The 26,428-nt window shown below is 39.4% G+C and overlaps 1 protein-coding gene across 1 annotated transcript in view; it reads right to left on the bottom strand.

Annotated features, from left to right (window-relative positions):
- MYLK4 (myosin light chain kinase family member 4) overlaps window positions 1-26,428 on the bottom strand; it is a 75,702-nt gene that overhangs the window by 38,145 nt on the left and 11,129 nt on the right. Inside the window, exon 2 of the mRNA XM_088535671.1 lies at window positions 22,045-22,303. Within this exon, the coding sequence (XP_088391797.1) occupies window positions 22,045-22,303 (259 nt within the window). The remainder of the gene's footprint in view (window positions 1-22,044; window positions 22,304-26,428) is intronic.

Genomic DNA, 26,428 nt, shown 5'->3' with positions numbered 1-26,428 from the left:
AATGCAACTAAGATTCTCTAGGATCTTTTGCATTTCCATATGTGTTTTCAGCCCACATTATTACCTTTCTTTAATAAAGAAAATAAGAAAGCTTAATATTACTTTGAATAAGTTTGTTGTATTTACTTTAATGGAAGATCAGTTCTAGATTCCTGAGTGTCTAGTGACTCTGCTTCTGGGACAGGGAAACCTGAGAAGAGCACTCTTGTTACGAAACAAACTCTCCGCTTACCTCAGAGGCCCTCTGTCTCTTCCCCCGACCTATCCTCATCTGCTCCTTATTCTATTTGTAGAACTCAAATAATGTTACTCGCTCTAATTTGATCACAAGTTCTTGGGCTTCATACAGAAACCACCTGACTGAATTCCACGGCCTCTGCCCTGTGGAAGGGCAGAACGGATGACCAAAACAGTCCTTTCTCACTCTATGTGCCTGGTGAAAGATAATGTTATATGCCTTTTTTTCCTTTTGAAAACATTGCAACTGATCTTCGGGATCACAGATGTAAGCCACACCATTTTTTCCCTTTTGCATTTGAAGAGAAGTCATAAGTGGATAAAGCCCTACTGACATTCTACCTGACTTTTACCTCCACCTCAGCAATGCAGCCACCAATTTGTGTTGTCACACTGGTTAAAGCCAGACATAAACATAAGAAAAATGAAGCTACACAATCTGTAAAAATCATAAATCCAACTCTAGTCACCAAAAAGGTGTCTTTTCGATGGTGATAATCAAAGCTAAGCATCCCCTAGAGCAAAGGGAGAGAGAAAGACATCTCTAAAGGGCAATTTGGCCTACATTAAAGTGGAGGACTAATGGGAAGAACTGCCCTCTGGTTTTACTTTCCTCCCTTCTAAGTAAAGAAGAGCACTTGACTTTTCAAAGGCTATGGACTTTTTGTCCTCACTTCTAAGCTCAATAACACTTGGAAAACAACAGGCTGTCATCACTGCAGAAACTTGAATTGTGGCTTTCAGCATAGTTTAAATGCTGTTAAGGGCAGTCTGAGTGGAACTATGTAGTTGTCTAGTACATTCTGAAAAGAGATTCTGGCCTCAGGCTTGGTTAACAGCCAGTTCTTCAACCTCACTTGAGTCTTCAATGCTATTGTGTTATGCTCTAATGAGAGTGACAAAAAAAGTCTCTTCTTGGCACAAAATTTAAGTTGTTGGGCTTTGATTTTGCAAGACAGAGCTGATGGTATTTTTTATCATGACTTTCTTTAAAACATCTTTCATTAATCTTTCTTGGGCAAATGGTGTTAGCAGGAATCGTGTTGGGCTAGACATTATCTTACACCTGTGAAGTATATGAACACTAATCAGAAATCACAAATTATTTCCTCATTCTGCTCACAAAACAGAGATTGGCATTATGAAAGGCATTACTCTGCTCAATACATCAACCTTTTACTCTTTCGAAAAGCAATTGTCATGAGCTGGCAAAAGCCTATGCTCTTTGCAAAGGTCGGGCAATTTCACACAATAATCTCACTTAGCAATTATGCCACACTATTTGGTTTCTTGTTAGTCTGCTCAGGTGGTCTCATAAAACAGTTTATTTCTCACTCTCTATTTTTTTTCTTCTCATGTGTTTTAAAAGAAATATGCCCTTTCTAACTATAGTGCTTTTGCATTAATCTCAGTAATCACTGAAAAATTCTACCTATGCCTGTAAATAGGGTCATGGCTCTAGGAAATCATGACTGCTGTGACAAGATGGATGGGGAATTACTGCTATTTCTCCAAAGGCAAGAAGCAGGAGATGCTCAGCAACAATAATGCAAACAGGTTTCAAGAGAGGAATAATAGATTTCCACCCTGATTATTTGTTGCAAAACTTACTGTCATTGCATGTTGTAGAGGTGGCAGGGTAAAAGAGGCAGGAAAAGAAAGAATAGTAGGAACAATCTCAGCTCACGTTCCTAATTTTTACATCCTGGTGCCAGCCATTTGCAGCTGGGATAGCGGTCTAGATAAAATTTTGCTCTAAATGCAGAACACTCTAATGAAAGCCCCTACTTAAATGCTTTAAATACTTTCCTGCTCTCACTAGAATATGCTAGAAATATTCATTTCTTCTAGATCTGTCTTAACCAACAGGATGGAAGATGCCAGGCTCTTTGGTTTCTCTGCAGTGCTTCATGCACCTGGAACCATTTGGAAGTCTTGCAGTGAACTCATTCATCTTTTTGTCTGAAGGATTCAATTGTGTAACAGATGCACTCCTTTAGCTATCTTTTTCATCTAACACCGTGTAAAATTAACAGTGATTAATAGGAGTACAAGTATCTATTACCTGACTAAAGCATAGGACTCAATGTGACCTTGACAAGCTCACTGGAGCTAGTCAAAGAGTTTTAAAACAAAACGCTGGAATGTGTTGGAAAAGAAGGGCTTTGATGAAAACCTCAGAAAAGGCTTTGATGGACTCCAGAGAATGTGCTTGTTTCAGATAAAATTAACTGAGGAAGAAGGTAATCCAAGCAATGTTTGGGATCCCACTAGAATAAGGCCTATCTATTTTTCAGTTCAGTTCTTTGTTTATTGCACTCCTCTCTCCTGGAGCACAAAATAATTGCAAGGAAACTGACAATCTCATGAAATGTGCCAGATTATACATTTCTTTGGTAACTAATTTTAGCCAGCTTGGTTAGTCAAAGCCTTTGTTAGCTTCTGGAAATGTACTGACTAAATCTAGCTATACTTATAATTATGAAGCAGGATCAATTAAATTTGGCATAAAATATGTTCTTATGTGCAGCTGGGGAAATCTGGTTTTGCTTTCAATTTTGTTTTAAATGCTAGGTCATGCTGAACACAACATACAGTTAAGGCTGAGAATAGCTTCAAGCCAAATGCCAGCATGAAGCTCTGACAACAGATATATTTGTTGGACTCTGCATAGATTTTTTTTAATGTATTTCTTCTTTTATTCTTTTCCTCCTGTTCCAACTTTTTTTCCTTGCCATTTTCCTTAAAAGATATGGTTTCTTAATAGCATGTTCTGGCCATGGTATGTGCAGAGTGTAGGCAAATCCTTCAGTTCTTTGGTTTTGCTGTATTGGCCATTTCAAATTTATTTTCAGTGGTAAACATGCCACAATGGGAAACATCACTATATATCAAGTAGCCGTGAGCAGGCAGATCAGGTCTCAGTAATTTTCCTAATGAAGATCCAGTGTCAGAGATCAAGCATAAAGGATCAGGTGTCGGGATTGCCACAGTGTGGATTCAGGTGTCATGGATCAGGACTGTAAGTGCAAGGAAGCCACAGGGCAGGGAGCAGATGCTGCACTCAAGCTCAGAGTGGGGGCTGCTCCTGGAAGCTTCATCACTGGGCATCGAAGATCAACATAGCGTGCAAAGGCAAAGTGGTTAAATGACCCCTCTCAAGTGAGCCCCCAGATTTTGCCAAACACTGATTTAGTCTTTTAGTATCTTTGTACAGGAGGCGATCTCTGTGCAAGCAGCACAGCTTGTGCAGTTAATCCTTTTAGAAACTGCTAGTAGTATGTTTTACTTGCTGCTCAAAATATACATAACACTTTTCAAGAACATGCCCTGAATGCACACAGTGCCAAGGAAAAGTCCCAGACCTACAATGCACCTTGACTCCCAAGCTTAGCTGAAACTGGGTACTGTAATGTAATATGAAAAAAAAAAGAAAATTGGAAGCTATGAGCATTTTAAAATAATGCAATAAAAATAAAATATAAAAGAAAATAGATTTCTTCTCATTTGTTTCAAGTTTCAGTTTTTAGAGATCAAGGTACAATACGATCTAAGGAAACTATCTAGAAAACTAGAAACAATAGGATCTCAGGAAACTAACACGTCTATGTTCAAGACCTGTTTGCTATGTATTATCTTGAGCAAGATGCATAATACTTTTCTGATTCTGTTTTTCCATTTTTCTAATAGGAATAATAATACTGCAGTATTAAGCAGAGGAGTCATAAGATGTTTCAAGAGTTTTGAGACTGGATGAAGTCAACAGGCCATGAAAGCGCAAAACCTGTTATAATAAAAACTCTTCATAAGGAGCATCTTCAATTTGGAAGTGGAGTGTGCGATACGTTCCAGACTAAGAGAAAGAACAATTATGCCTATTCTGAGCAATGATAATTAAAGTCAGTATTTTATGTTAGTTAGTCCCACTTTCCTAGGGAATGCTCACATGATTGGTTAGTGGTATAGTAAAAATAACCCATAGACATAAATACTCAAGTAATAACTGAAGGACCATAACTTCTTGAAACTGTCCAACCTGAATCTCAAGGATCCATCCGTGCCCTCCCCTCCTCTTGAATATATATAACTATGCCCTGTTGGAAGTATTTTGTGCAAAGCTATTGAATCCCATAACCTGGCCAGCTAGACACAGCAATACAGAGTGCCTATTTACAGCACGCTTACTCCGTCACACTAACTCCATGCCCAGCATTCCTATGCCCTCTAAGTAGAAAGGGACTTTTAAAGATTTACTAGTTTGCACTAACAGTGTGCCTGTGGAGTGAGGATTTGCTGGTGGGCTCTAAACTCACAGCGTTTCGCTGCGTGAACGTGTATTCATCTGCCTGAAGAAGCTGATCTTGATCAAGGAAAAATTTCACTGGCCAGGGACAGTGGAAGAATATAATGCATAACAAGAAATTTATATGAACCTTAACATTTTCCAAAGGGCAATGGGCTAAAATGGAAATCATATAGCCTAAATCAAAGCCTTTCAAAGAGGTAAGATAGATAGTCTTTATTTTTCCTCTTCCACTATATAAAGTGGAGGGAAAACCCTATTTCTACTGGGAAAAATGATTTACATGTCCCAAATGAAGCCTTAGAGGTATGTTTTGATCTGAGTAAATCATGCCTTTTATTTTTCTGTTTCTTGGGCTTTCAGAGCTTCTTCGAGATAGAGAGTTAACTTAACTTTGACTGCAAAGTAAATTTCACTTTTAGTCTATTCCATTGCTGTTACACTGTTAGTACCCCCACAAAACTACTGTTTTTCTGTTCAAGTTTAGGACACTATTGGCCTTTCTATATATTTGTTTTTAAAACATTCAAAAGAGGAATTTCAGCCAAGAAAATATTAAGGAGAGCTAGACTGATGAAAAAAAACCAGATTGCTGGCTTTTCCACCTTCTCTACTCTTCCCATCCTGCCTCACCAACATGTAGGTGGATACAATAACCATTTGCAACTTGAAAGACAGGAAATATCTTTAAGACAGTATCTCAGTGGTTTGTATCCTGTTTTTCCTTCATCCAAAATGGGCCAATGAAAGTCTCTTAGGAAAGCATCAGAGGGGCCTAGCAAAGTGACACTGTTTATTCCTTACCTAGACATGGTTCACCTGGAGGGACAATGTTTCTGCATTGCTCCATTTTGAGCTGGGAAATAAAGTTGGTAGATGCAAGCAGCTTTATTTTCTTTTTAATGTTAATATGCAGACTCACAGATACATGGATTTTGGGATGGGAGGAGCCACTTATGATCATATAGTCTAATTAGTTCATATTAGTTCCTGAAGATTATCTTGTGATTCACAAAACCCCTCAGAAAACAGCTCATTGTGAAGATATCCTACCACTTTGAACCAAAAAAGGAAACAATATAGTCCTCAGCGCTCCCGGGAAGCACTGACACAGTCGTGTTCATAAAGTACATTCAAAACTACGGTTTGAGGCAATGACACATTTTGATAGTGCTTGGTATTAAGTCCCTGGTATATAAGCCATCTGTAAATCCCATCTATTATTAGCAGGGATAAAATAACATGCCTGGAGCCATATAAGGAGCTGAAACAATTGGACAGAAGTGGACTTGTTAGAGTTAACATTCATTTCACTGTACATTATGTTTAGAAATTCTTCCAAGCCCACAACAGTCACCGCCGTCTGCAGGTGCTTTGGCTCCCTGCTGGCTTTGATGTAAAGGTTTTATAAGGCAGAACAAGGAGCCAATTGCAGCCATTGCACCCTTACGCTTAGCGTCACAGGTCTGGATCTTCGTCACACCGACACCTGCTGTGCTAACTTTTAAAGCTGCTCCGACACTGTCAGCATCTCTTCGGAGGTCCACGAGGTCTCACAGGGGCCTGAAACCTGATGTCCGTGTTCCACTGCCCAGGGATTATTGGTGAAATCCTTCAGGGCCAGCAGCTTGTCTGTCACTGCACAACCAGCCATACCAGTCATCATCCTCACTGCAGTGTGAGCCCTGTTTTTTTGTTTTTTTTTTTCTTGTCAGCCATGAAATAGCCATGAACGGGCTATTCTTATACACGTTTGTTCCACGGCATATAAGATGCCTGTACTCCACTTTCCAGGAATTTGTACTGTTCAGAAGGAGTAAGCCAAGGAGAGATTCCCAGAAAGTTAAGCAGGCTCCTTGCCAGTGCAGTACTAAAGTTTTCTATCTGTTAGAACTTTAATTTTACCTTTTCAAGCATAGTTGTCCCTTTGAGGCCCAGAGTGCAGGAGGCACAAGTCTGATTGAGAGAGTAAAGTCCTCCTTTCTACTACAAGAATGATAGAATATCTCACAACTCTGCAGTGTGGTCATGGCAAATGTTTGTAAGGAAATACTACAGCATCCCACTGATCATTTCAGATGTTCGTAAGGTTCTTTAAAGGCATCAATATAATAGCATCAAACTGATCTCTTTAGGAAAGACTTAGAACAGAGTCAACCCAAGCAGAGTTTTCAGGAGAATATCTCATGCTTTATCCTTCAGTGGGCTGCTCTCTTGTGTCATTAAATGACTTAGTTTGGATGCCAAACTTCAGCTTGTCTCAAGCAAGACAAATTACTCTATTTTGAAAATCGTTCAAGTATCATCTCAAAGAAAGGCCTTAAGAATTAAAAACCCATTACATTTTGCAAAACCTGGTTCAGAAAGGCAGCAAATAGGACCTCTTCTGCAAATTCTGAGGCCTGATCTTCAAAAGTGTTGTTTTTTCCTCCATCTACATAGTCCTAGGAAATGACAGATCTCATTATTAATGTACGTCCACTTTGAGTCATACACACATGAATTTGCATTCACAAAAGCTGGCTGAAGTCTAATGAATTCTGATCCTTGCATGCTTACCACATTTATCTGGTATATTCAGTATAAAAGAATGAAAATCACCTGGGAACAGCAAATGATTCTTCTATCATATAACCAGACACTTCCATTCCCTTCAAAACCACAGAAGACCTGACATCTTGACTGCTCTTTGTAGAATCTAGCTTGACTTTCCATATCGAAGATAGCTCTATATTTTGGGTAGGGAAAGATCAGTAATACTACAAGGAGAAATAAACAATAGCATGAATTTGACTGCAATCAGGCCAATCTATACTGCCCACAGTAGTCACAGAGTTAGCAAAGACAAATATTTAATTAATAAAAAATGCTATAGGGGATTCTAAGGCATAAAGGTATATGCTGTCTTGTAGGACACAGAAATATCTTTCTCTTGGTTCTCAAACTCTATACTCTAACATTAACAATTTCAAAATATTGTTGTTAGCCAAATTGCTAATACACTGCAGAATCAACACTTAACGTAGAAGACTGAGAAGGAAATTGAAGCAAATTACTTTATCAAGGCTTCCTAGAAGAAGCCAGTTTAAGTGAAACAGAGAAAGTCCTCAATGAATAACATAAGTCTTTCTAAGCATAGGGGAAAACTTGAATAACTTGGAAGAGAGAGATGTGGAAAGAGATTAAGGAAATTGTGAAGTCTGAGCAGACTACTGAAAATAAATAAGAAATTGAAGATTGTGAGGAGAAAATGACCAAAACACATTCACACTGTTATACTAGGCAAAATGCAATCAGCAAAGTCTCACATAGCTTATATATAACAGGACTCCAGTATGACTACTGTCACGTGGGTTGTATTTACTGAAAATCTAAAAAGCAAAAGGATGCTGGGTGGAGACTGAGAAAAAAAAAAAAGAGAAAAGGACAATAAATACAAGACAGGGAAACAAAAAAGATAGATAAATCTGAAAGTAATAGGATTTATAAGAGTAGACCCTTCATTTACCCAAAACCTCAGATAAATAACTGGAGCATGAATTATGTCATTCTTCCAAAAAAGTTTTTCGCCACTGGAGGTCACTGTAAACTTCAGTTACTGTGTTCAGTGCCCTGATAGAAAATAAGCTGTGCGTAAAGTTTGTGATATTCTGAGGTGAGATAGAACTTAGGTATCATGTGCTGGATATCACTCCTGGATAAGGACTTCTCTCTGTTGGAGGCAAACTTATTCCTGCTCCATCTCATTCCAAGAAAAGCAACGGGCAGACTGCTGAGAGATCAGACTTGTGCCAGGGATTTTAAACTGATGCTTAGGCAGCTAACAGCTTTTAGTCCAAACACTTCTTTCTCATATTGTATGACCCCTACTATGATGCATATCCGAAGGAACACATGATGCTCAGGAAAAAAGGAAGAGATGCTGGGGTATTTTCAGGGAAAATCAGCATGAAAGCATTAGAAATGAGTAAGAACAAAAAGGCCACAAGTGGTTCTGAATGGCTTTCAATAAATTCAGCTTCATAGACCAAGGAATTGACATTTCAAAGGAACAAGTGAAACCAGCATGAAAACTGACTGGCTGCTGGGCCAGTTGTATTTGAAATATACACTTTATTCCAGTTCTAGGGGGACAGAAGGAACAATCCCAACAAAGTTTCTTCATTTTCCACTCATTGTAACACAGCAAACCAATTCTTGTCTTGTGTCAACCTGCATAACTCCAGAGGAGTTTGGCCTGGTTTGATCTACTTGTAGAACTTTTAAAATCAAGAAGAAACTAGAAAGGGGCCAGCCTTTTTTCTGTCCTCTGATTTATCCTCTAGCTTTCTCTTTGTTTTCTTCCATTCTAACCTATTTCAAGGAATTAGCAACAGAATGCTCATCATACAATCCACGATACAGCAAAATGCTAACAGAAGCTAAACCCTTCAGAATGAAGCTTAAAAAAACTCTCTGATGCGAAGCCTATAAAGATTATACTGGTTAAGCAAAGAGAAGCTCATTCAGCCACAGCTGGATTGTTTAATCCTGTCATTCCCCTTTTGATTGAACCTCTTGTAGTACTTCACTCGGAATTTGAGCTCCTTGGAAGAGCAGTTGTCTTTTATTTGATGTATGCTCAACTGAGGGTCATCCTCACCACCTCTATAGAAATAAATACATATGTTATTAATAATGCCTAACAACCCTGATTTAACAAAACATTTCAGAACACAAGCATTGCAGATTAGAATCACTGCAAGGGATGTGTAATTCAGGACCACACACAGTCAGAAGCATCTTTGGCTATATCCTCTACTAGGAGGATTTAGCCCACTAGAAGACCGAAAATATTAGCTTTCCACCACAACAAACAGTACTTGCTTGCTTGCAATTATAATTGACAAATGGATGGCAGGACTTCAAATGCTTTATACAGCTCAGACAGCTATCTTTTAGTTTCACCTAGCTCCTGCTAGTACTGAGTGAATGACTCCTTTGGAGAGAACCATGAGGACCTAAGGAAGCAAGCCTGCCTTTCTAGATCAACAGAAACACAAACAAACAAACGAAAAAACAGGACACATATTTAACAGGGAGTGAACAAATACTCCAAAGCAATTTAAAAATATTTTTCTGTAAAATGTATGGCTTAAACCCGTGTTCATTTGACACTCAAGTGTAAAGTCTCATTCCAAATCCATACTGATAAAAGTTGTATATAACACTACAGCATGCACTTCATTTCTTGAACTTTCATGTCTTGATGCATCTCTATAAACTACCATGTAATGAAATGTAAATTGAAGTTTCTGAAGTCAAGCGTAAGTGAAAAGCAATGTTTTCCTATTTTTAAGAGTCTATTTTTTCTTTAGTATCTGCTGACGATTTTGGGAAACCATTAATAATTCCAGGCACTGCATACACTGAAATTCTATTCCAGATGCAGGAGATTTAGGGATGTACAGGAGACTTGGCAATCTGGAAATACAGCTTAGATCACTATTGCCAACTTATATTATCCCAGTTAAGCTTTCTACTGATTTTGGAATCTCGAGGTAGCTAAGAAGCCAATTTTCTCTACCACTGTCGCGTGATGCTGAAATGAAGATGTCTGAAGACTTTGTGAAAAAAAAATCTCCCACGTACTTGGCAAATGCTGGCTAATAACATAAAGACTTTTATACAACGTGTGTCACATTTCCAGACAGAGCAAACAGGTGTGATGAGGAAGGCTGAGTTTCCTTCACTGCAAGAGGGCCATGCTGTGGGAGCAGCAAACCTCGAGGCAGAGTCTGGCTTGCAGCCCCACTGGTGTCACAGATCCACCGGGTGACCTTGGAGGCTTCATTCCACGTTTCTTGAGCCCCTGCTTCTCTGTGATGTTCTGGCCTGCCTGCTTAGGCTGTCAGCCCTCTGACTTGAGGGCTGTCACTCATTTACAGGAATAAATAAAAAACAGTTATTTACAATAAATAATTTATAATGCAGTGAAATATTGCATTGCTGGAGGACATAAAGAGCAATGGTGCATCCTGAGCAAGCTCCCTGAACTATGCAACCAGGCAAGAAACTACTGCTAATGGAGCAGAGGAACCAAGTACTGTATAGCCTTGAGCCAGGAAGAGGGCAAAATGCATCACGCAAACTCTCTCTACAAGTCCCGCACCAGCCCTCACATACACTTCGAATCAATCTGCTGGCAGTCAAAAATATTTCATAGGGATCCTTATAAGAAGATCACTAAATAAAATGTTTGACTTGTTAAGAATGCCAACTGTGAATTACTCCTGGTTAAAGATTTCATTGCTTGTTCTCTCATGTAGCTTCCTGACGGAAGGAAACATTTTCTAATGAATGACTTGTAGGTGAATTTACAACTTATGTTTGTTGTACCATGTTGTAATAAAGATTTTATTATGCATTATGATGTGTCCAAGATACTTTCCTTACAGCAGAGACAGCACTATAAATACTGTCTTTAACATTAAATGACAGGAGAAGTAGCAGTTGCATATACCTTGCTTTCACCACATTGAAGCAAGACAACAAAGGTGAAATGCCTTCAAAATCTGTGTATTTTTAGTATTCAGATAAACATTTAATGACTTGTGTGTGCATCTCCATTTGAAGCGACAGCGAGTTGTTCTATGACTAAAATTTAATCTTGTAGACAGGAAGGTTTAAAGATACAGATCTTGGAGGTAGTGCTGGAAGGCTGCAACTACGAGACAGATATTAATGCATGGAATATTGTTGTGGAAGGATGACTTGGAGGATCTGGAGGACCTAAAACAAAAATACCACTCAATGAGAACATAAGTTAATAGTTTACAGTCAATTTGTCTGATTATTCATCCTCATTCTATAGATTTTTGGTCACTCTTGGTATTAGCGGAGTTACATGTGTTCATGTTTAGACCTTCCAACTCCTAGGATGCTTTTACCAGCAAGTTATGGAATCATAATAAAATCCTGTTGATGCACAAGTTGGAGGGAATACGCATCGTGAACAAAAGATTTATGATTCCTTTGGGATGGTCTGAAACAGACAGGGCCCAGAGGCAATTTCTCCAGGCTCAGACCTACCAAACATGGATCTTGGATGAATTTCAGAAAGAAAAGAGATGGTGTTTGGTTTGGCAAAAGCAGCACTTCACTTGGTAAACAAACACCTCCTTTAAAATATAATGATGACGTTAAGGACCATGGCATCAAAGTTCAACAGAAAATCATCTTGCATCTTGTTGTCTCACTGCCAGCAACTAATTAAGATAAAAGGCCATAATTTTCCTTCATCATCTTCAACTATAGTCACTATTTAACATCTGAGGTCAATTAAACAGGCTTAAAACTGGATTGAGTCATTAGCTGAAATTACATCTGTCTGCCACATATCTTCTCAATCACTATTTAGTTCAGGCTTGGAGCTAAGGAGATCTTCTGTACCAGTATTTCTGCTTAGTTAGCCTGGAAGATAGAGAACTATGGAAAAATATTTCTATTCTTAGCACCAGTAACAAGTTCTTTTATGTTAATTATAATAATATCCTCTGTTCTTTCTTTGCCATAAGCACATATTATGGAACAACATTTTCATTTCCTTTAGCAATTTCATTTGTAAATGCCAGTCAAGTACTTAAAAGTACGTTAGTAAAGTACTTAAAAAACAGACAAAAATCCCCCTAAAAAAGCGCTTCCCTTATCTACTATACAATATGTAACTAACAGTTATATTTTCAATACAATTACAGGTTTTGATTAACTCGGGAGTGAAAAATAAACGTTAGGATTTTTAGTAAATGCAGAACAACAACAACAACAACAAAACCCCACAAAAATTACATTGAATTATCCATGTAAGGGGAACAATGAAGATCAGCTTTTGAAGATGCTCATTACACATGAGGTTTCTGTTCAAGGAAACAGAAATGCAATCTCTCCATTGAAAAGGCCCTTGTTTGGAATCCTTACACTGTACTCAGCACTGGAAAGTCATTTTTATTGCACCAGGACTATTGCTAAACATGTCCACCAGATACTGCACAGCTAGAACGGCTGCCAGAAGAGAAAGGTCACAGAGGTACTCTGGATATATCTCCCTGCATCTCAGTATATATTACAAATTGGCTGGTTAGGTAAGCTGTAATGAGACACCTTCAAATGATCATGGCCAAAAAAATTCTCTGCTAAACCATGCATCTAAGGACAACACTGTATTTTACCTCTCTTAAGATCCAAGTGTAGTTTTTAAAGGAATGATGTATTTTTCTAAGCAGCCAAGATTCTATGTTTGTACAGAGAAAGGTATCTATATATTTATTGCATGAAAAAGGGATCTAACTCCTTATGCTTTAACAGTTACTAATTCCAAAGGTTAGAATAAAGCTCCTACCACAGAACTCATCGGATCCAAATAAAAAATAAGGAGAAAAAGCTGGGCAAAGAGGAGGAAAACTGCATATAAATTAGCACTAAAAAATAAAGAAAACATGTAGGAAGATGCTACAGATTTCTGAAAGGTTATATTTCTGATCAAATAGTATGAGGGAGCTATACAAAGTAATAAACTTCCATGAAATGTTTGGGATCCAGTAAATGGAGGGTTCTGAGACATGCCTCCTCCCAAATCTTGGCATATAACCTTGTGAAGAGGATACTAGACAGAGAGTCAGCCACTTCCTTTCTATGTCACAGATCTCTCTGTCATTGACAGACAGGGAGACCTGAGGAGACTCTTCATCCATTTTTGTATCTGTTTCTCATTTCACTGGTCCCTTATCCAGCTGTTTAGACGATGAATTCTTTGGAGTTGATCCTATCTGTCCATCCTTGCAAGGACTTGTGCTTGCTCTAAGAACAGAAATATTAGTATCAAAGCCACTTTAAAAACTGCTGAATAGATATGAAAAAAAGCAAAGCTAATGAGGGGAATTATAACTATTTGGTCATTTATCCTGTTGCTTTTCATGCATTCCAATGCTGCACATTCATTATAATCTTCACTGAAACTGAGAGCTTGATAATGGAGGAACTGGGCTCTCAGAGACCAGAATAGGCCTGGAAACGAGTTGCATATTTGCATTCAGTCATATCCATTATCCATCCAACAACATGACATATAAGGGATGTGATCCTGTCCCACCTGCATATTTAACTTGTTTAGAGGAAGGTCTGCTTTAAACTATGCGTAACGTGGCACAAAAAAGAGGAAGATTTAAGAGCAACACACACAGGTGCAGTAAGATTCTACAGCCTTCATAAGATCCATAATATTCATAAGATAAAAGAGTTTAATGCAAAGCTCATATCTTCACTGGCTAAAGGCTTCCCAAAGGGACACTAACCTGCTGCTTGTGCCATTCCTCTGCTACAACATCACATAAAGAAAATGGGTCTTACCTCTAAATTGTCTTCCCTGGTTATCACCACTTTGAGGAAGGTGCATCATGACCAAAGGGTAGCAATGATCCTTCATGCTCACTCAGGAAGCCAAACTTCCATAATCACAGAAGCTTCCATAATCACAGAAAAATAAGCAAGACGAGCACAGCTCTTTAGGTCTCGCCTCTATTTTCTCCAAACTTTCACAGAAGTAGACAAACTCTGCTAGAGATCACCAGCCTTTCTGCTCACACCAGCCCAAAACCTTCACAGGTCTGAGAGCCACAAACCACACACCAGCATGCAGAGGAACAAGGGAGCTCTAGGAATGGTTTATTTGCAGATGAAAACAACACTTTCCTAGGAGAGGAGGAAGGATAAGGCTGGAATGGGCATGCCATGAGGTCCAGAGATGACACAGCAATCCTGGTCTTATCCTGCTGTTGCCTCATTTCCTCCTAAAGCCAAGTACTCTTATTATCCACAAGTCCCTGAGTGTGCACATCCTGGCAGCTCCTGGTTAACGGAGCTTGCCCTGCTTTTGAAATACTTCTGAGCCCATGTACTGCTTTGAAATACTTCTGAGCCCATTTTCATGGACAGGGGCTCAGGAGATACCTGTCAACCTTACACCTTCCATAAGATCTTTTTAACTCAAAAGAACAAGGCAGGTAAGATGCAAAGCAATAAAAAAAAACCCAGATGTCTGACAGATGTGACCACTTTGAATTTTAGAAGTGGGTTTACAATGTACGCAGCAAAACTGAAAAACAGCTCAGTTAGTTAGTTACTGACTATCTCAAAATTTAGGAAAGAGTACCTTAGCTCTGGTAAGGACTAAATATTCTTAACAAAAGATATTTTAAAATTATTTATTTTGCAATAATAGATACAATAGATAGACTGCTCTTGCTGACAAATAACAATTAATGCAGCAGCCTTAGAAAGACCTTAGAAACTGGAAAATGAATTTACATCAGCAAAGCAAAATAAATGCAGTGAACAGAAGACTGGAATGCTTCTCTTAAATACTACAGTTTATCTAAGAACAGCAGTACAATTTTAATGAAAGTTGGACATTAAAAAGTGGATCTTTTTTCAACCCTAACTCCAAGTGAAATAAGTTTCAGACCGCATCAGAGACAAACTGCACATCACCAACCACAGACTTGATTATTTGCCACATTCTATTATGATCAAAATGTTATGATATTATTGACGTGCATATTCATAACTTGGCTTCTCTTTATTACACTCGTCTGACTGCCTTGCATAAAATGTACAACTCTACACTGTTAATGGCTTCAGTAATTGAATGTGACTGAACCTTAGGTCCAACAGAGCTCCATATCGTGGATAACATTCTCTGACAGTACGACATTGAAAAGCTAGTTCTCTCTCTTTTACCAAGTTCGTTGAAGAATGCACCCACTGCAAGTTCATTACTTGCTGAATGTTTCAAAAAATAATCATCCTGTAACTGACACTTAACCAAATAAACAACATAAAGACATTTTAACATATATATTTTTTCAACATCTCCTTTTTTACTTTCTTTCTTTCTATCAATCCCTGTAAGTCATAGAAGACATAATCAAAAACCTTAATAAAGTCTTCCTTTTTGTTTTACTAACTTTTACTGGAAGAAAAATAGTATTTAGTTCGAAAGAACATCTTTTCTGACAACTTAGAAGACATTCACATAAAGAGCTTCTGAGGTTATCACAAGAATGCTTATAAAGACTCCTAAGTTATCTTTTGGCTTTCTTCTATTTCTCGATGAAATAATATTGAGTGCAGATACACAGTGCCGTTGCAGACACTCCAGAACTCAAACTCCTCTCCTTTCTGAGATTCTGCGGATGATTTTTTCCCACAAGACAATTTTCAACTTTTGCAGCACTCTAATTAAAAATTTAACCGTTCTGGCAATCTTTCTCCATGAAGCTACTTCAGAACAATTGTCTTCCTTTCTGTCTTTCTACAGTCATGCATTTCTTTTTGTTGAAGCAACATTTCCTGTTAAGAATTCTCCCAAAAGCTCCAGAGATAAACAGGACAGGTCGTCACTGCACGGTGGTACAACACTGCACGCTGCCAGCGTACGCGCCATCTTCAACCGCAACACTTAACAACGTAATAATACACCATTCAATTAACTGCTGGTTCCTGGGGCAGACAACGCTGTGCTCACTTGACAGCAACAGGCGAATAACGGATATTACCCATGCTGGGCATCTCAGAGCTGTGTAGCTAGAGGACTTGGCTAGCTCACTCCCAGAGCGGCCAAAGCGGGAGGACTTGGAGCAACCCTTTGCCCTGCACCCAGCAGAGGTCACTAGAGGCTGCCGAATGTTCTAGTTGCAAGACAAAACACTCCGATGGGAAGAAGGAGATGCACCTTTCTAAGAAGTGCATCAGCTGTCTAGGATTTACTGAAGGGCTTATTCTCATGAGATGAAGATGATGCAAAGGAAAAAGGTCTTTTTTCCCCCCACTCTCTGAACGAGCACACTGGTTTAAAAAGCAAATGCACATTCTCCCTGGACTCACAAGCAGCATTCTCCCAGTTAAACAATATCAATACTGATTAGTGAAATATATCCAGCTTTTGTCTATTACCTGTCCACTTCCGGATGCAGGGATGGCCGTCTTTCTTCCACAGCCTAACACAGTCCATAATGCGTGCCAGAGATACAAAGCCAAAAGGCAGAAACTAGCTACTATCCGAGCAAAATTTCTTTGCAGGGCTAGATCCATCTCTCTATTTTTAATCAGCTGATTAACTTGGGTCTCCTGCTCCAGCAGATGCAATTTGGCAGGCGTCCTCAAAGCCCTCCCCACTTCCATAAGTACCACCTAGCTAGAGAAGGCACCGACGCACCGCGGGATCCCCTCTCGCACTTCAACGCATTCCCTGGACCTATAAGGAAAAGAAGTGATGGCTACTGACGAGTGCAAAACAGGTGCAGGGATCTACATGAGATGTGTGGAGCACTGGCTGGAAAGGTAATTATTCTGCCATCTCAGAACTTCTCAAATTAAAGCAAACTATTAGCGCAATCCCACTGCAGTTAGTAGTTCAGGATATCGGTCAATGGGTGATCTACTGGATCTCCCCTTTCTTTTTCCTTTCTTTTAACAGTCAAGAAAAGAAAAAAAAATTACCCAAAGAGCAAAATTCAAGACAGTCATTTAAAGTGCATCATAGCATGTATGTGCACAGGAAATTTGATATGATGTACCATTACTGTCTGTGGTCCTTCCTCTTCCTGTGCTTGCAGTCTATTTCTATTGCCCTCAGACCCAAAACACACAGAGAAGTGGATCTACCTCCTCATCTCTTACCTAGTATCACCTTGCCCACCACAGTTATGAAGCCTTTGATCCAAAGGATGGAGGTGCTGGATCATGTCAACCAAATGGATGTAAAATTTTCAACACTGACATGACAATGTGCTTCTAAAATTTATAGAAATAGACAACTTTTGCTGAATTTCCCAAGCAATTCTGTGTGAGGCAAAGTTGGCATAGAAATTTTTGGTTGAAGCATTTGAAACCTGGCATATCTATAAAAAAAAAGAAAACCGGATATTAAAACTGGAAACAGTAAGCAACTTTAATAATAAAGATCCTGCTACTAGCACCATAACAAGCCACGGAAATTTGTTTTATTTCTAGAGATAGAAAACTAGAAATCTGAGAAAGAAAGGGTGTTCTGTGCAGGACATACCCATAATTATGGAGTAAAAATGTCACGGTGGAAGATGAAGCACTGTGAAGAAACTGTAAAGTCTTCTCTGATTGAGTATTTGTATGATTAGAGGTGAGCAAGCAAGGAATTTAACATGCAGACATATAACTTGAGTATTAGAAATCTGAAGTACTAGTACAAATTCACAAATCAAACTATGAAAATTGTGACACTATTTGAAATATCAAGAGATTAAAAATTAGAATCATAGTATTCCTTTCCTAGTCATCTCCTACCATCTGAGACTCAGAGCACCCTCAGGTCCCATTTTGAGTTGTTACGTAGTTGTCATGTGGTGAAAGTTGTTTGTTTACAACCAGGAAAGCTTCACAGTCCTCTATTTCGCAGATGGGAACTGGGGGCATTAAGTAAAAACTGCCTAAAATCATGAAATCACAGACACATGACAACAGACTGCCGTGAACTTGGGATGTGGAAAATGTTCTGCAGACAGGGTATTTTGTGACGCGGCACCAAGCTGAGCTGGGTAATATGATGCCTGATGACAGTATTTCAAGCAAACCAAGAAGGAGCCTGAGGAAGGAACTAGGCTCAAGCTTGGCTGAAGACCACTTAGCTTTTTCTGATCTACACCAAGCACAATTTTTGACATGTGCTTTGATCTTGAGACTAGAGGAAGCCTTGCAATTTTTGATGTCTTATTTACTAGTTAAGAAGTCTCACTGCAGAACCTTTTGCAGGATTTTATTAGTGCCATTATTAAGGTTAAATACAAAAGTTTTCTGTCAAAATATTCAGAGAAATATTTCAAACAGCATTTGGGGGTGGAGCAAATTACTCCTGGTTAAACTGCAACAATGCAACAACAATCATTTTGTTCCTTGTTTGAAATATTGCCATGAGTGTGGCCTCCACTAGAAACAGAAATGGATACAGCTAGCATTACCATCAAGGCCAATTTATCTCTCCTATGCAGAAACTGCACAGAAAATAACTTAAATAAACCGTGGTGGTGGTAAGCAGGGTGAAAGAAAGCTGTAAGGAGACAAGAATTATAATATTCTGACTGGAGAACGGAATAAGCAGACAATTTACTAACCCAGGCCCAGGTTAACACAGCACTGAAGACCAAGTACTGAGTATATCCAACAGTGCTAGCTGAGCTGAATTATTAATGGGCCTTGTTTTCAAAATTTAAATCAGTACCTTCTACCAATGCCATTTTTTTCTATTTTGCACTGGCCTGTGAGTGTGCAAGCATTCAGCTGCCACGGCTCACGGGACAGCTAATGACTCATTACCAAGAGTAATTCAGTTGTACCTGAGCTCCTGCTAAAAGTCCTTCCTGATGCTTAGACCTCCAAGGGAAAGCTTGATCATGCTTAGGTGCATAGGTGCAGGCATAGGTGATACCTTTACTGTCATAGCATATTGCCCAGATGAATACTGTACTGAAACTGCATAGCAAATAAGTAAAGGAGACAGATGGTAAATCAAGGAATTGGTCAGGCTTTGAATACGTAAATGATATTATCAAATGTTTATTTCATACTGCTTTCCTGAAAAAAAGAAGTAGTTATTACTATCTACCATAGGTGATATGATTCTGTTACTTTCTAAATACAAACCCAGCAGCTTCAATAGAACATAATTAATAGAAAGACTCCACATGCATGTATTAGAACCAGGGAACTTGGGTTAAAAAAACATTATCCCTAAAGAAAACACTTCTGCAGTATTTAGAATTGTTCTGTAACTAAGGAGGGGGAACAGATACCTTCAAGTTGGATGGTGTTTCAAAATTGTACACTCTGAACCCCATTCCTACACCCACTGTTAACCAAGTAAGAGCCAGAAGGAAGAAACTGCAATTCTGTCCACTAAGAGTATGTAGCTGTGGCTGAGTCACCTAGCTGGGGAGCTGATGCAGCTGGGTAAATTGTGCAGTAGTTTCACAATCAATTTTCATTCACATAAGCTAATGTTGCTGCCAAAAGAGGTGGTCTCACCTTCTTGCCTGTCCCTACCCTATGCTCGGCCCTCCTTCAACCTGCACAACTGCTTGGTGGGGCTGTGCAGTGCAATGGAGCAGCAACAGACCAGGGGCTTTCTTCATCTACTCTCAGATATAGATCTGCTTCTGTAAAATAAACTGCTTTTCACTTATGAACGTTATCACCTGAAGTGAAACGCTGTGTTCATTTCTGTGGACAGAACCTACACACAGACACTGTCCACTGTCTGGCCAATGGGAGGCAAAAGGACATTCTAAATAAAAAGCATGTAAATCAGGATAACGAACAGTTTTGTGATGACTTATTTTGATGCACCTTCTTGCACCTAGTAGAGAGCTACTGTGGCAAAGGGTGCCATCTAGAGGACTTAAACACCACAGCTTCTTCGCAATCCCCAGGCATACATTATACCCTAATCAATCAGTATATCCTTAATGGTCAACACCTTTCCATAGCTGGTTTTTAATGGCCCCGGAGAGTCTTTTTTTAGACTATTTTTTAATTGTATTTCCCTAATTTAGGGAAAAGAATCTAGAAAAATAGTTGTTTGGAGGAGGCGAATATTTTTTTCTGCAACTATAACTAAATAGTCTCAGATAGCATTAATTTCTTCAAGCTGCTACACAGTTTTCCCACTTTCTATTGGATGGACTCTTTGAGAAATAACCCACTCCCACAGAAGTGAACAGATGTTTTGTCATTGCTTTCAAAGTCAGCAGGACTTCATCCACAGAAATTATGTAGAAAGACCCACAAGCTACACATGTAGATACGTACACCTACGTAGTGTTTACTGTATTTCTTGCCAGCATAATCTTCCTTTCTTTCTGCCTTCCTTCTGATCAGTATAATAAAACTATTTATCAGACAACCAGTCCAAGCTAAGAGCTATGAAAGTGAAGGTCTCAGTTTTCCTTTAACCAACATGGACAGCACAGCTAGGGCCCACTACTGTAAGTCCCTGAGATATGCCTAAAGCGCTGTATGTTGCAATCAACTTCAAAGCTTGTGAGCGTCAAAGAAACATAGCTAATGCTTCTGCATGTGGAATCTTCATTGCAGTGATCTCCTGGTGTATCACCGGAGTTCAGGTAGACTGCCTTTCACCTTTCGAGGTTTGCCTCCAAAAGACTCATAAGCCAAAACTGGAATGCAGAAATGTATTTCTCTAGCTTACCAACTAGCTGTTCGTCTTCTAAAACTTTAGCTGCCTACCCCTCTCCTAGGACACTCCAAACTCTTCCTGCCTTCTCCTACAGCACTGCTAACAAAGAGCTCATTCCAGCCATGAGCCTCAAGAAGCAAAAATCAAGGCAATCCGTTAGAGATTTTTGCATCAAAAAATGAGAAAAATCTTGCACCAATCCAGGTACTAGCTCCAATTTGTCATCAGAATAAGAAAGGTAAGATAGGCAAAGCAGCTCTAGAAGCTACGGATGGAGATCCAGGCTTAATACCTGTTTACATATCCCGAAGACACAAAAATCAAAGGAATAACAAAGAACTGTATAGCAGCAATGTTTGTTTTTACTTTCTTAACTGTGCAAAATTTGATTTTACTCTAAAAGAAATATGTCTTGAAAGAGCCAGTAACAACCCTAAACACCGGAAATACATTTTAACTGTCAATTTCACTGTAACAGTAAATGAAACTGTATCTTGCTTTGGTTTCTTTTAATATAGACTTCAGTTTTCCTTGTCTAAAAAAAAAGTGTCAGCTTACAAAGACTGGAAGAATTTTATACAAAAATGACCCAACAGATTAATGACTAATATCCAGCAGAATAATGAAAAATTCAACTTATTGAGTTTTGAATACAGATCAAAACATCGTGAAATTACTTTACACAAATACTTCAGGATATCATCTGAATAGGTGAATACTCAGAATCCTTGAAAATCTGCTTTGCTGTATCAGCAGAGCCAGTAGCCACAGCACAAGCTTTTCTTCAAGCCTCTTTACAAACCGGCATGTAAAATTAATTTCTGATTGCACCACTGCAAGCTCTTTTCCTTAGTTCCTGTCGGCAGATCGACAAAAATAGTGGCTCCTCTAGACTTTCCCATAGGAAAAGCATAGTATTAGGAAGTACTTTGCTACTTCTAAAGATGTTTTTGTTGAACACAGAGTAATTTTCCTGCCAGAGACCATGTCATGCAGTTCCCAGCACCACTCTCACTGGGGACAGATACAGCACAGAGCTAGAGGACAAATGCTCAGCCATACAAGCATGGCATGCAGCGTGGAATAGTGCCTGTGGCATATTCCACAGTCTGGAATAGTGCCCTGGAATAGTGCCCTGTCCAACTGCACTGAGACATGTACACAGTCAACTCTTTAACTTGCTGAAGGAAGGGAAGTGCTTGTGGTAAGACAACATGGATGATACAGTTAGTTGGCTAGTTACCTCTTTATCTTCTGCTCCGGCCTTTGAGTCACTGATTTTTCCTTCCTGAAATCTTCTAGTCCTCTCCACTTTTTCCTTGCTCTTAAAAAAGGCTGTTTTTTCCAGCCTGTTACTGTTGTATCGTACATTGATTTCTTCCAGCCTGTTAATCTTAAGTAGCTTCATACTGTGCTCTGTCAAGTTACTATCTTTTTTCCTCTCCATCTTAGATTCGTAAACCAGCGAACACTCGTAACTTCTGATTTCTCCTTTTTCTTGTCTGCAAAAAAGACATATAAATAAGAAGCATCAATGTTATTCATGCATTTTAGCTTAGAAAACTGTCATTGTTATGCTTTTTTAAAAATCTCTTCTTAAATATGAATAAGTATGCAAACACCAAGTTAGCAGCACTAGTTGTTAACAGATGGCATTCAACCCATTTGTCTGTTCAACTCTAGACAATACAAGTCTGATGTAATTTAAGTTATTCATAGCAATTATTTAGGTCTGGTATATCAATATATTGCTGTTGCTGGTAGACCGTCCTTGTTCAAGGATCATGACCCATTTTTGAACCACTTGGTTGAAAGCGGTTCACTTTGCTCGGATGTGTTTTCTCTGTTGTGGTTTCAGCGAGTGATATGTGAGGTCCTTGTTATTAAGTCCATTGAAGTTTTAGGAATTAAACGAAGTGGTTTAGGCCTAAAGACCTTAGATTACCTTTCCACTCCCCTATTCCATGGAGTTCCATATTCCATAATTGCCAAATGACCATCATCTCAGCCCCTCTGCTGAGAGCTGTATAAGGGGACATTCTTCACTTCTTAGGCTCTTTTCCACTCCAGGCCCTCACAGTTTTCAGTTCTTCCATATTGTGAGATCCAAGGCTTGTCTAAAGGTAACACCGCCTAGGAAGCTTACTGCAAGATAAGCCTATCTGTGATTACTGGTTTTAATTCTCTGTGTAAAAGATTTTATTCTAGAGCAAAGTGATTTTTTTCTGCTGAGTATTACTTGGCTAAACATGGAAAATATGTCCTTTTTCACAACTAATTTCAAAAGAGTAGTAGAAACTATTTTAAAATTTCACATAGCAAGCAAGAGAAGGTCAATTTTGACCCAGGAAATACAAGAGGAAAATGTTTTCACTGTTACTACTGCAACCCTTCCTTCACCATAATGGAAACCCAACTGCAAAGCACGGTGCCACTGCTTTAGCTCAGGAAAGCTGAATCTGGTCAATCTCATTATACAACTCGTTTTTCTTTTTTGTTGTTTAAACTTGCATAAATACTATAAACTGTCTGGTATACTTAGGAACGTATACACAATATTAGTCATTAGCAACACTGAGAAACAGTGTTCAATATACAGCCAGAGACCAAATTAATTTAGTTATTTTCACCCAAATACCGCCCAGTAGAAGATGTTCTTCATTGTATTTTTACCTCATATGTGTGTCCACGGAACAGATTAGACTTATACCTATCTCAACTGATTTTGCACTTGACAACACTTAGACCTCAGCACTCTTCTGAGATGCTGAAGATGCCACATGTTATCATATGTGACACCGGAGGTGGCATGCTAACGTTGCTCATGTTTGCATTTGTAAGTCACAGGACAGCAAAGGACATTGTGCAAGGTGGCAGCTTATTAATGAGCCTTCCTGACTCCTGGAGCGTCAGTGTCCCATGAAGCCGAACAAACATCGCCTACTGCAGCACATGTTCACAGCCTTTCTTCTTTCTGCTACCATATGACATGTGGAGCCCCAGAGTGTGAGAAAGGGCACACTGCTTGTATGTGTGATGCAGGGACACATGCATGGGACCGTGAAACATTCAAGAGCTGCACAACTCTCATACCTAGTATGTAAAAATGCCAAGTCTTCTCCTTCCAGCCTCCATCTGGCTTCTCAGGGCTCTGACATCCCTTTCTATGCCCTTCAGGAGAAAGATGTTTTAAGAGTTTTTCCTCTCCAGGTCCTCACAGCAGGGTATTTCAGGGTTGTTAAACAAGCTAACAATTGCAGGTGACATAATATAGAGCCTCAATCTCACCCTCAAGCTGTTTTACGTATCCTTTTACCTAGTCCATATCAAGGGATGATGGAACACATTTCAAAGTCATTAGGAAAACCAGTTGAGGTTTCCAGATTCCTTCCCCTGCCTCCAAGTCTCCAGTTACTCAAAGGCCATGAAGTCTTTTAGAGCTACCTGGCTGTGAAGACCACTTCTGCCCTGACATGACTGCAACAAGGGAAAGTTGATTCAGGCTCTCCACACTTCTTCAAAGAGCACATCGTCCTCTAGGTTATGGTCACCAAATGTGGCCATCCATCTAATGAGAATGACATGTCCTATTGAAAGGGCATGTTGTTCTGTCAAGCTGACTGATGGGAAAATATAAATGGGATGGGCAAGCTGAAGGCATTACTGTGCTCAGTTACGAAGCGGACACTAGAATTTAGGCCAAATGTTATTGCTCTCTCTCTTATTATTTACCTTAATATTTCCCTGAAACAATAAGGCAAACAACAGAAAGTTTTTGAGGTGCATGCAGTGAAATTTGTTTGCAGTTGCCTCCTCCACAGGCCCAGGGAAAAAATCACATCCCAGTCATGTGCCACTGGGTAATGGTTGTCCACTTAATTAAAAAGAAAAAAAAAAGTGTTCAATTGTCTTGTGAGCACTATTATTTCCCCCAAACGAGTGTGAAACTTCCCTGCATAATTTACATTCCCCTGCATAATTTACAATCCTGAACTATGGCCTGGGAACTGCTTTATCTTTGGTCTTCCTCAGCAAGACAGCCTTTCACTTCAGCCAAAACGGCATGCTTCATGAAGCATATTTTCAGTTACATACTCAAAATACACAGATATGCCACAGAAGCACAGAAACTTGCTTATGTTTATGCAGAATGGCTATATATGCAGGCCTACCACTGTGTCTTCACAAAAGCTACATGTGCACAATAAAAATGTAAACAATAGGTATTTAGAACTGGGCAGAAATAGAACTGGGCAGACAAGCAGGCATCAGCCAAACAAACAAACAAATAAAAAAACCCACAAATCACCCTTTTCTTTCATAGTTTTAGATCATAATCTCTTCTGTCCATAATGTCCATTGCTCAGAAGTCAGTCCATCAACCTCCATCCTGAGCTCAAACCAAAACTTTATTTCTGAACAATTCCAAACCAGACATTTTCAAAATTTAAGCCTGAAAACAGGTACTATTACACTGTGGCCACACTTGCTCGCCTCATGGACCCAGCCATAGCATATGTATCTTCACATTAGACTGACCTGAAATTTACAAGCTGGGAACTATTATGTAATAGTATATAATTAAATCTAAATATATAATTTAAGAAAAACAAACAAACAAACAAACAAAAAAACAAGACGTAATGTGGAAAGAATTACCAGGGGGCAGATTCAGTTGGTAAATTAGAATGCTAATTGTCCTTCTTACTATCCTTTTCTATAAAATACAACGTGTGACATTCTATGTAACACATTACACAAGAGACATACTTTCCTTTAAAAAAAAAATACGTGGAACTTTTCAACTCAAAATTTTCAACTCAATATTTCAACAGTGAATCCCAAACACAGAGATTCTGGTTTGGCAGAAATCATCACTAAGCTGAAGCAACTTCACAACACTTCAGACCAATCTAAAGGGGCTGCTGCGACTTAACTCTTTCTACACCCATTTCCTGTGCCTGGCTGTACAGCCTGACCAAGCCAGGTCTGCCTCTCATTCAATCAGGCCGTGCGCTGCCTGAAAATGTATGGAAAAAAAAATGAGAGAATGTTTTCAGAGAGAGAGAGAGAGAGAGAAAAGAGCTTCTCTTAAAAGAGAAGTATTTGGGGTGTGGGGTGTTATGAAGACAGTCCCAGAGCTCCAGCGGAGCTTGTCCCTTGCAAGGAAGGGGCCCTATGCACAGAGCCATGGCTCCTGCACCTTGGGCAGCCTTCCTTGGGTGCCTGCAGTGAAATAATTCCACCAAGAGTGATTTTTTTTTTTAATAAAAGGAACCACCAAAACACTTTAGAGGGTTCTTCCGCCTCGAAAAAGCAGCCAGGACTTTGTACATGGAATCCTCCACATGGAAAGAGCGGTGAAGCATTGGAACACGCTGCCCAGAGAAGTGTGGAGTCACCGTCCCTGGCAGTGTTCAAGAAACGCGCAGACAAGGCGCTTCGGGATGCGGTTTAGCAGGCAGGGCGTTGGACTCGGTGATCCTGAAGGTCTTTTCCAACCATAACAATCCCATGACTTCAGGACGTTGGGCCGGACAAGAGAAGAATATCCCGAAGGAGGGTGTTTCGCGCTCTCGCGTTGCACTCCCCGCGGCCTGGGCTGCGGGAGGGGGCGGGCGGCCAGC

The sequence above is a fragment of the Tinamus guttatus genome, unplaced genomic scaffold, assembly GCF_059628265.1.
Source record: "Tinamus guttatus ecotype Peru unplaced genomic scaffold, ASM5962826v1 Tinamus_guttatus_pri_ptg000639l, whole genome shotgun sequence".
Lineage (NCBI taxonomy): Eukaryota > Metazoa > Chordata > Aves > Tinamiformes > Tinamidae > Tinamus > Tinamus guttatus.
The sequence above is the reverse complement of the archived record's forward strand: the minus strand, read 5'-3'. Positions and strand labels throughout refer to the sequence as shown.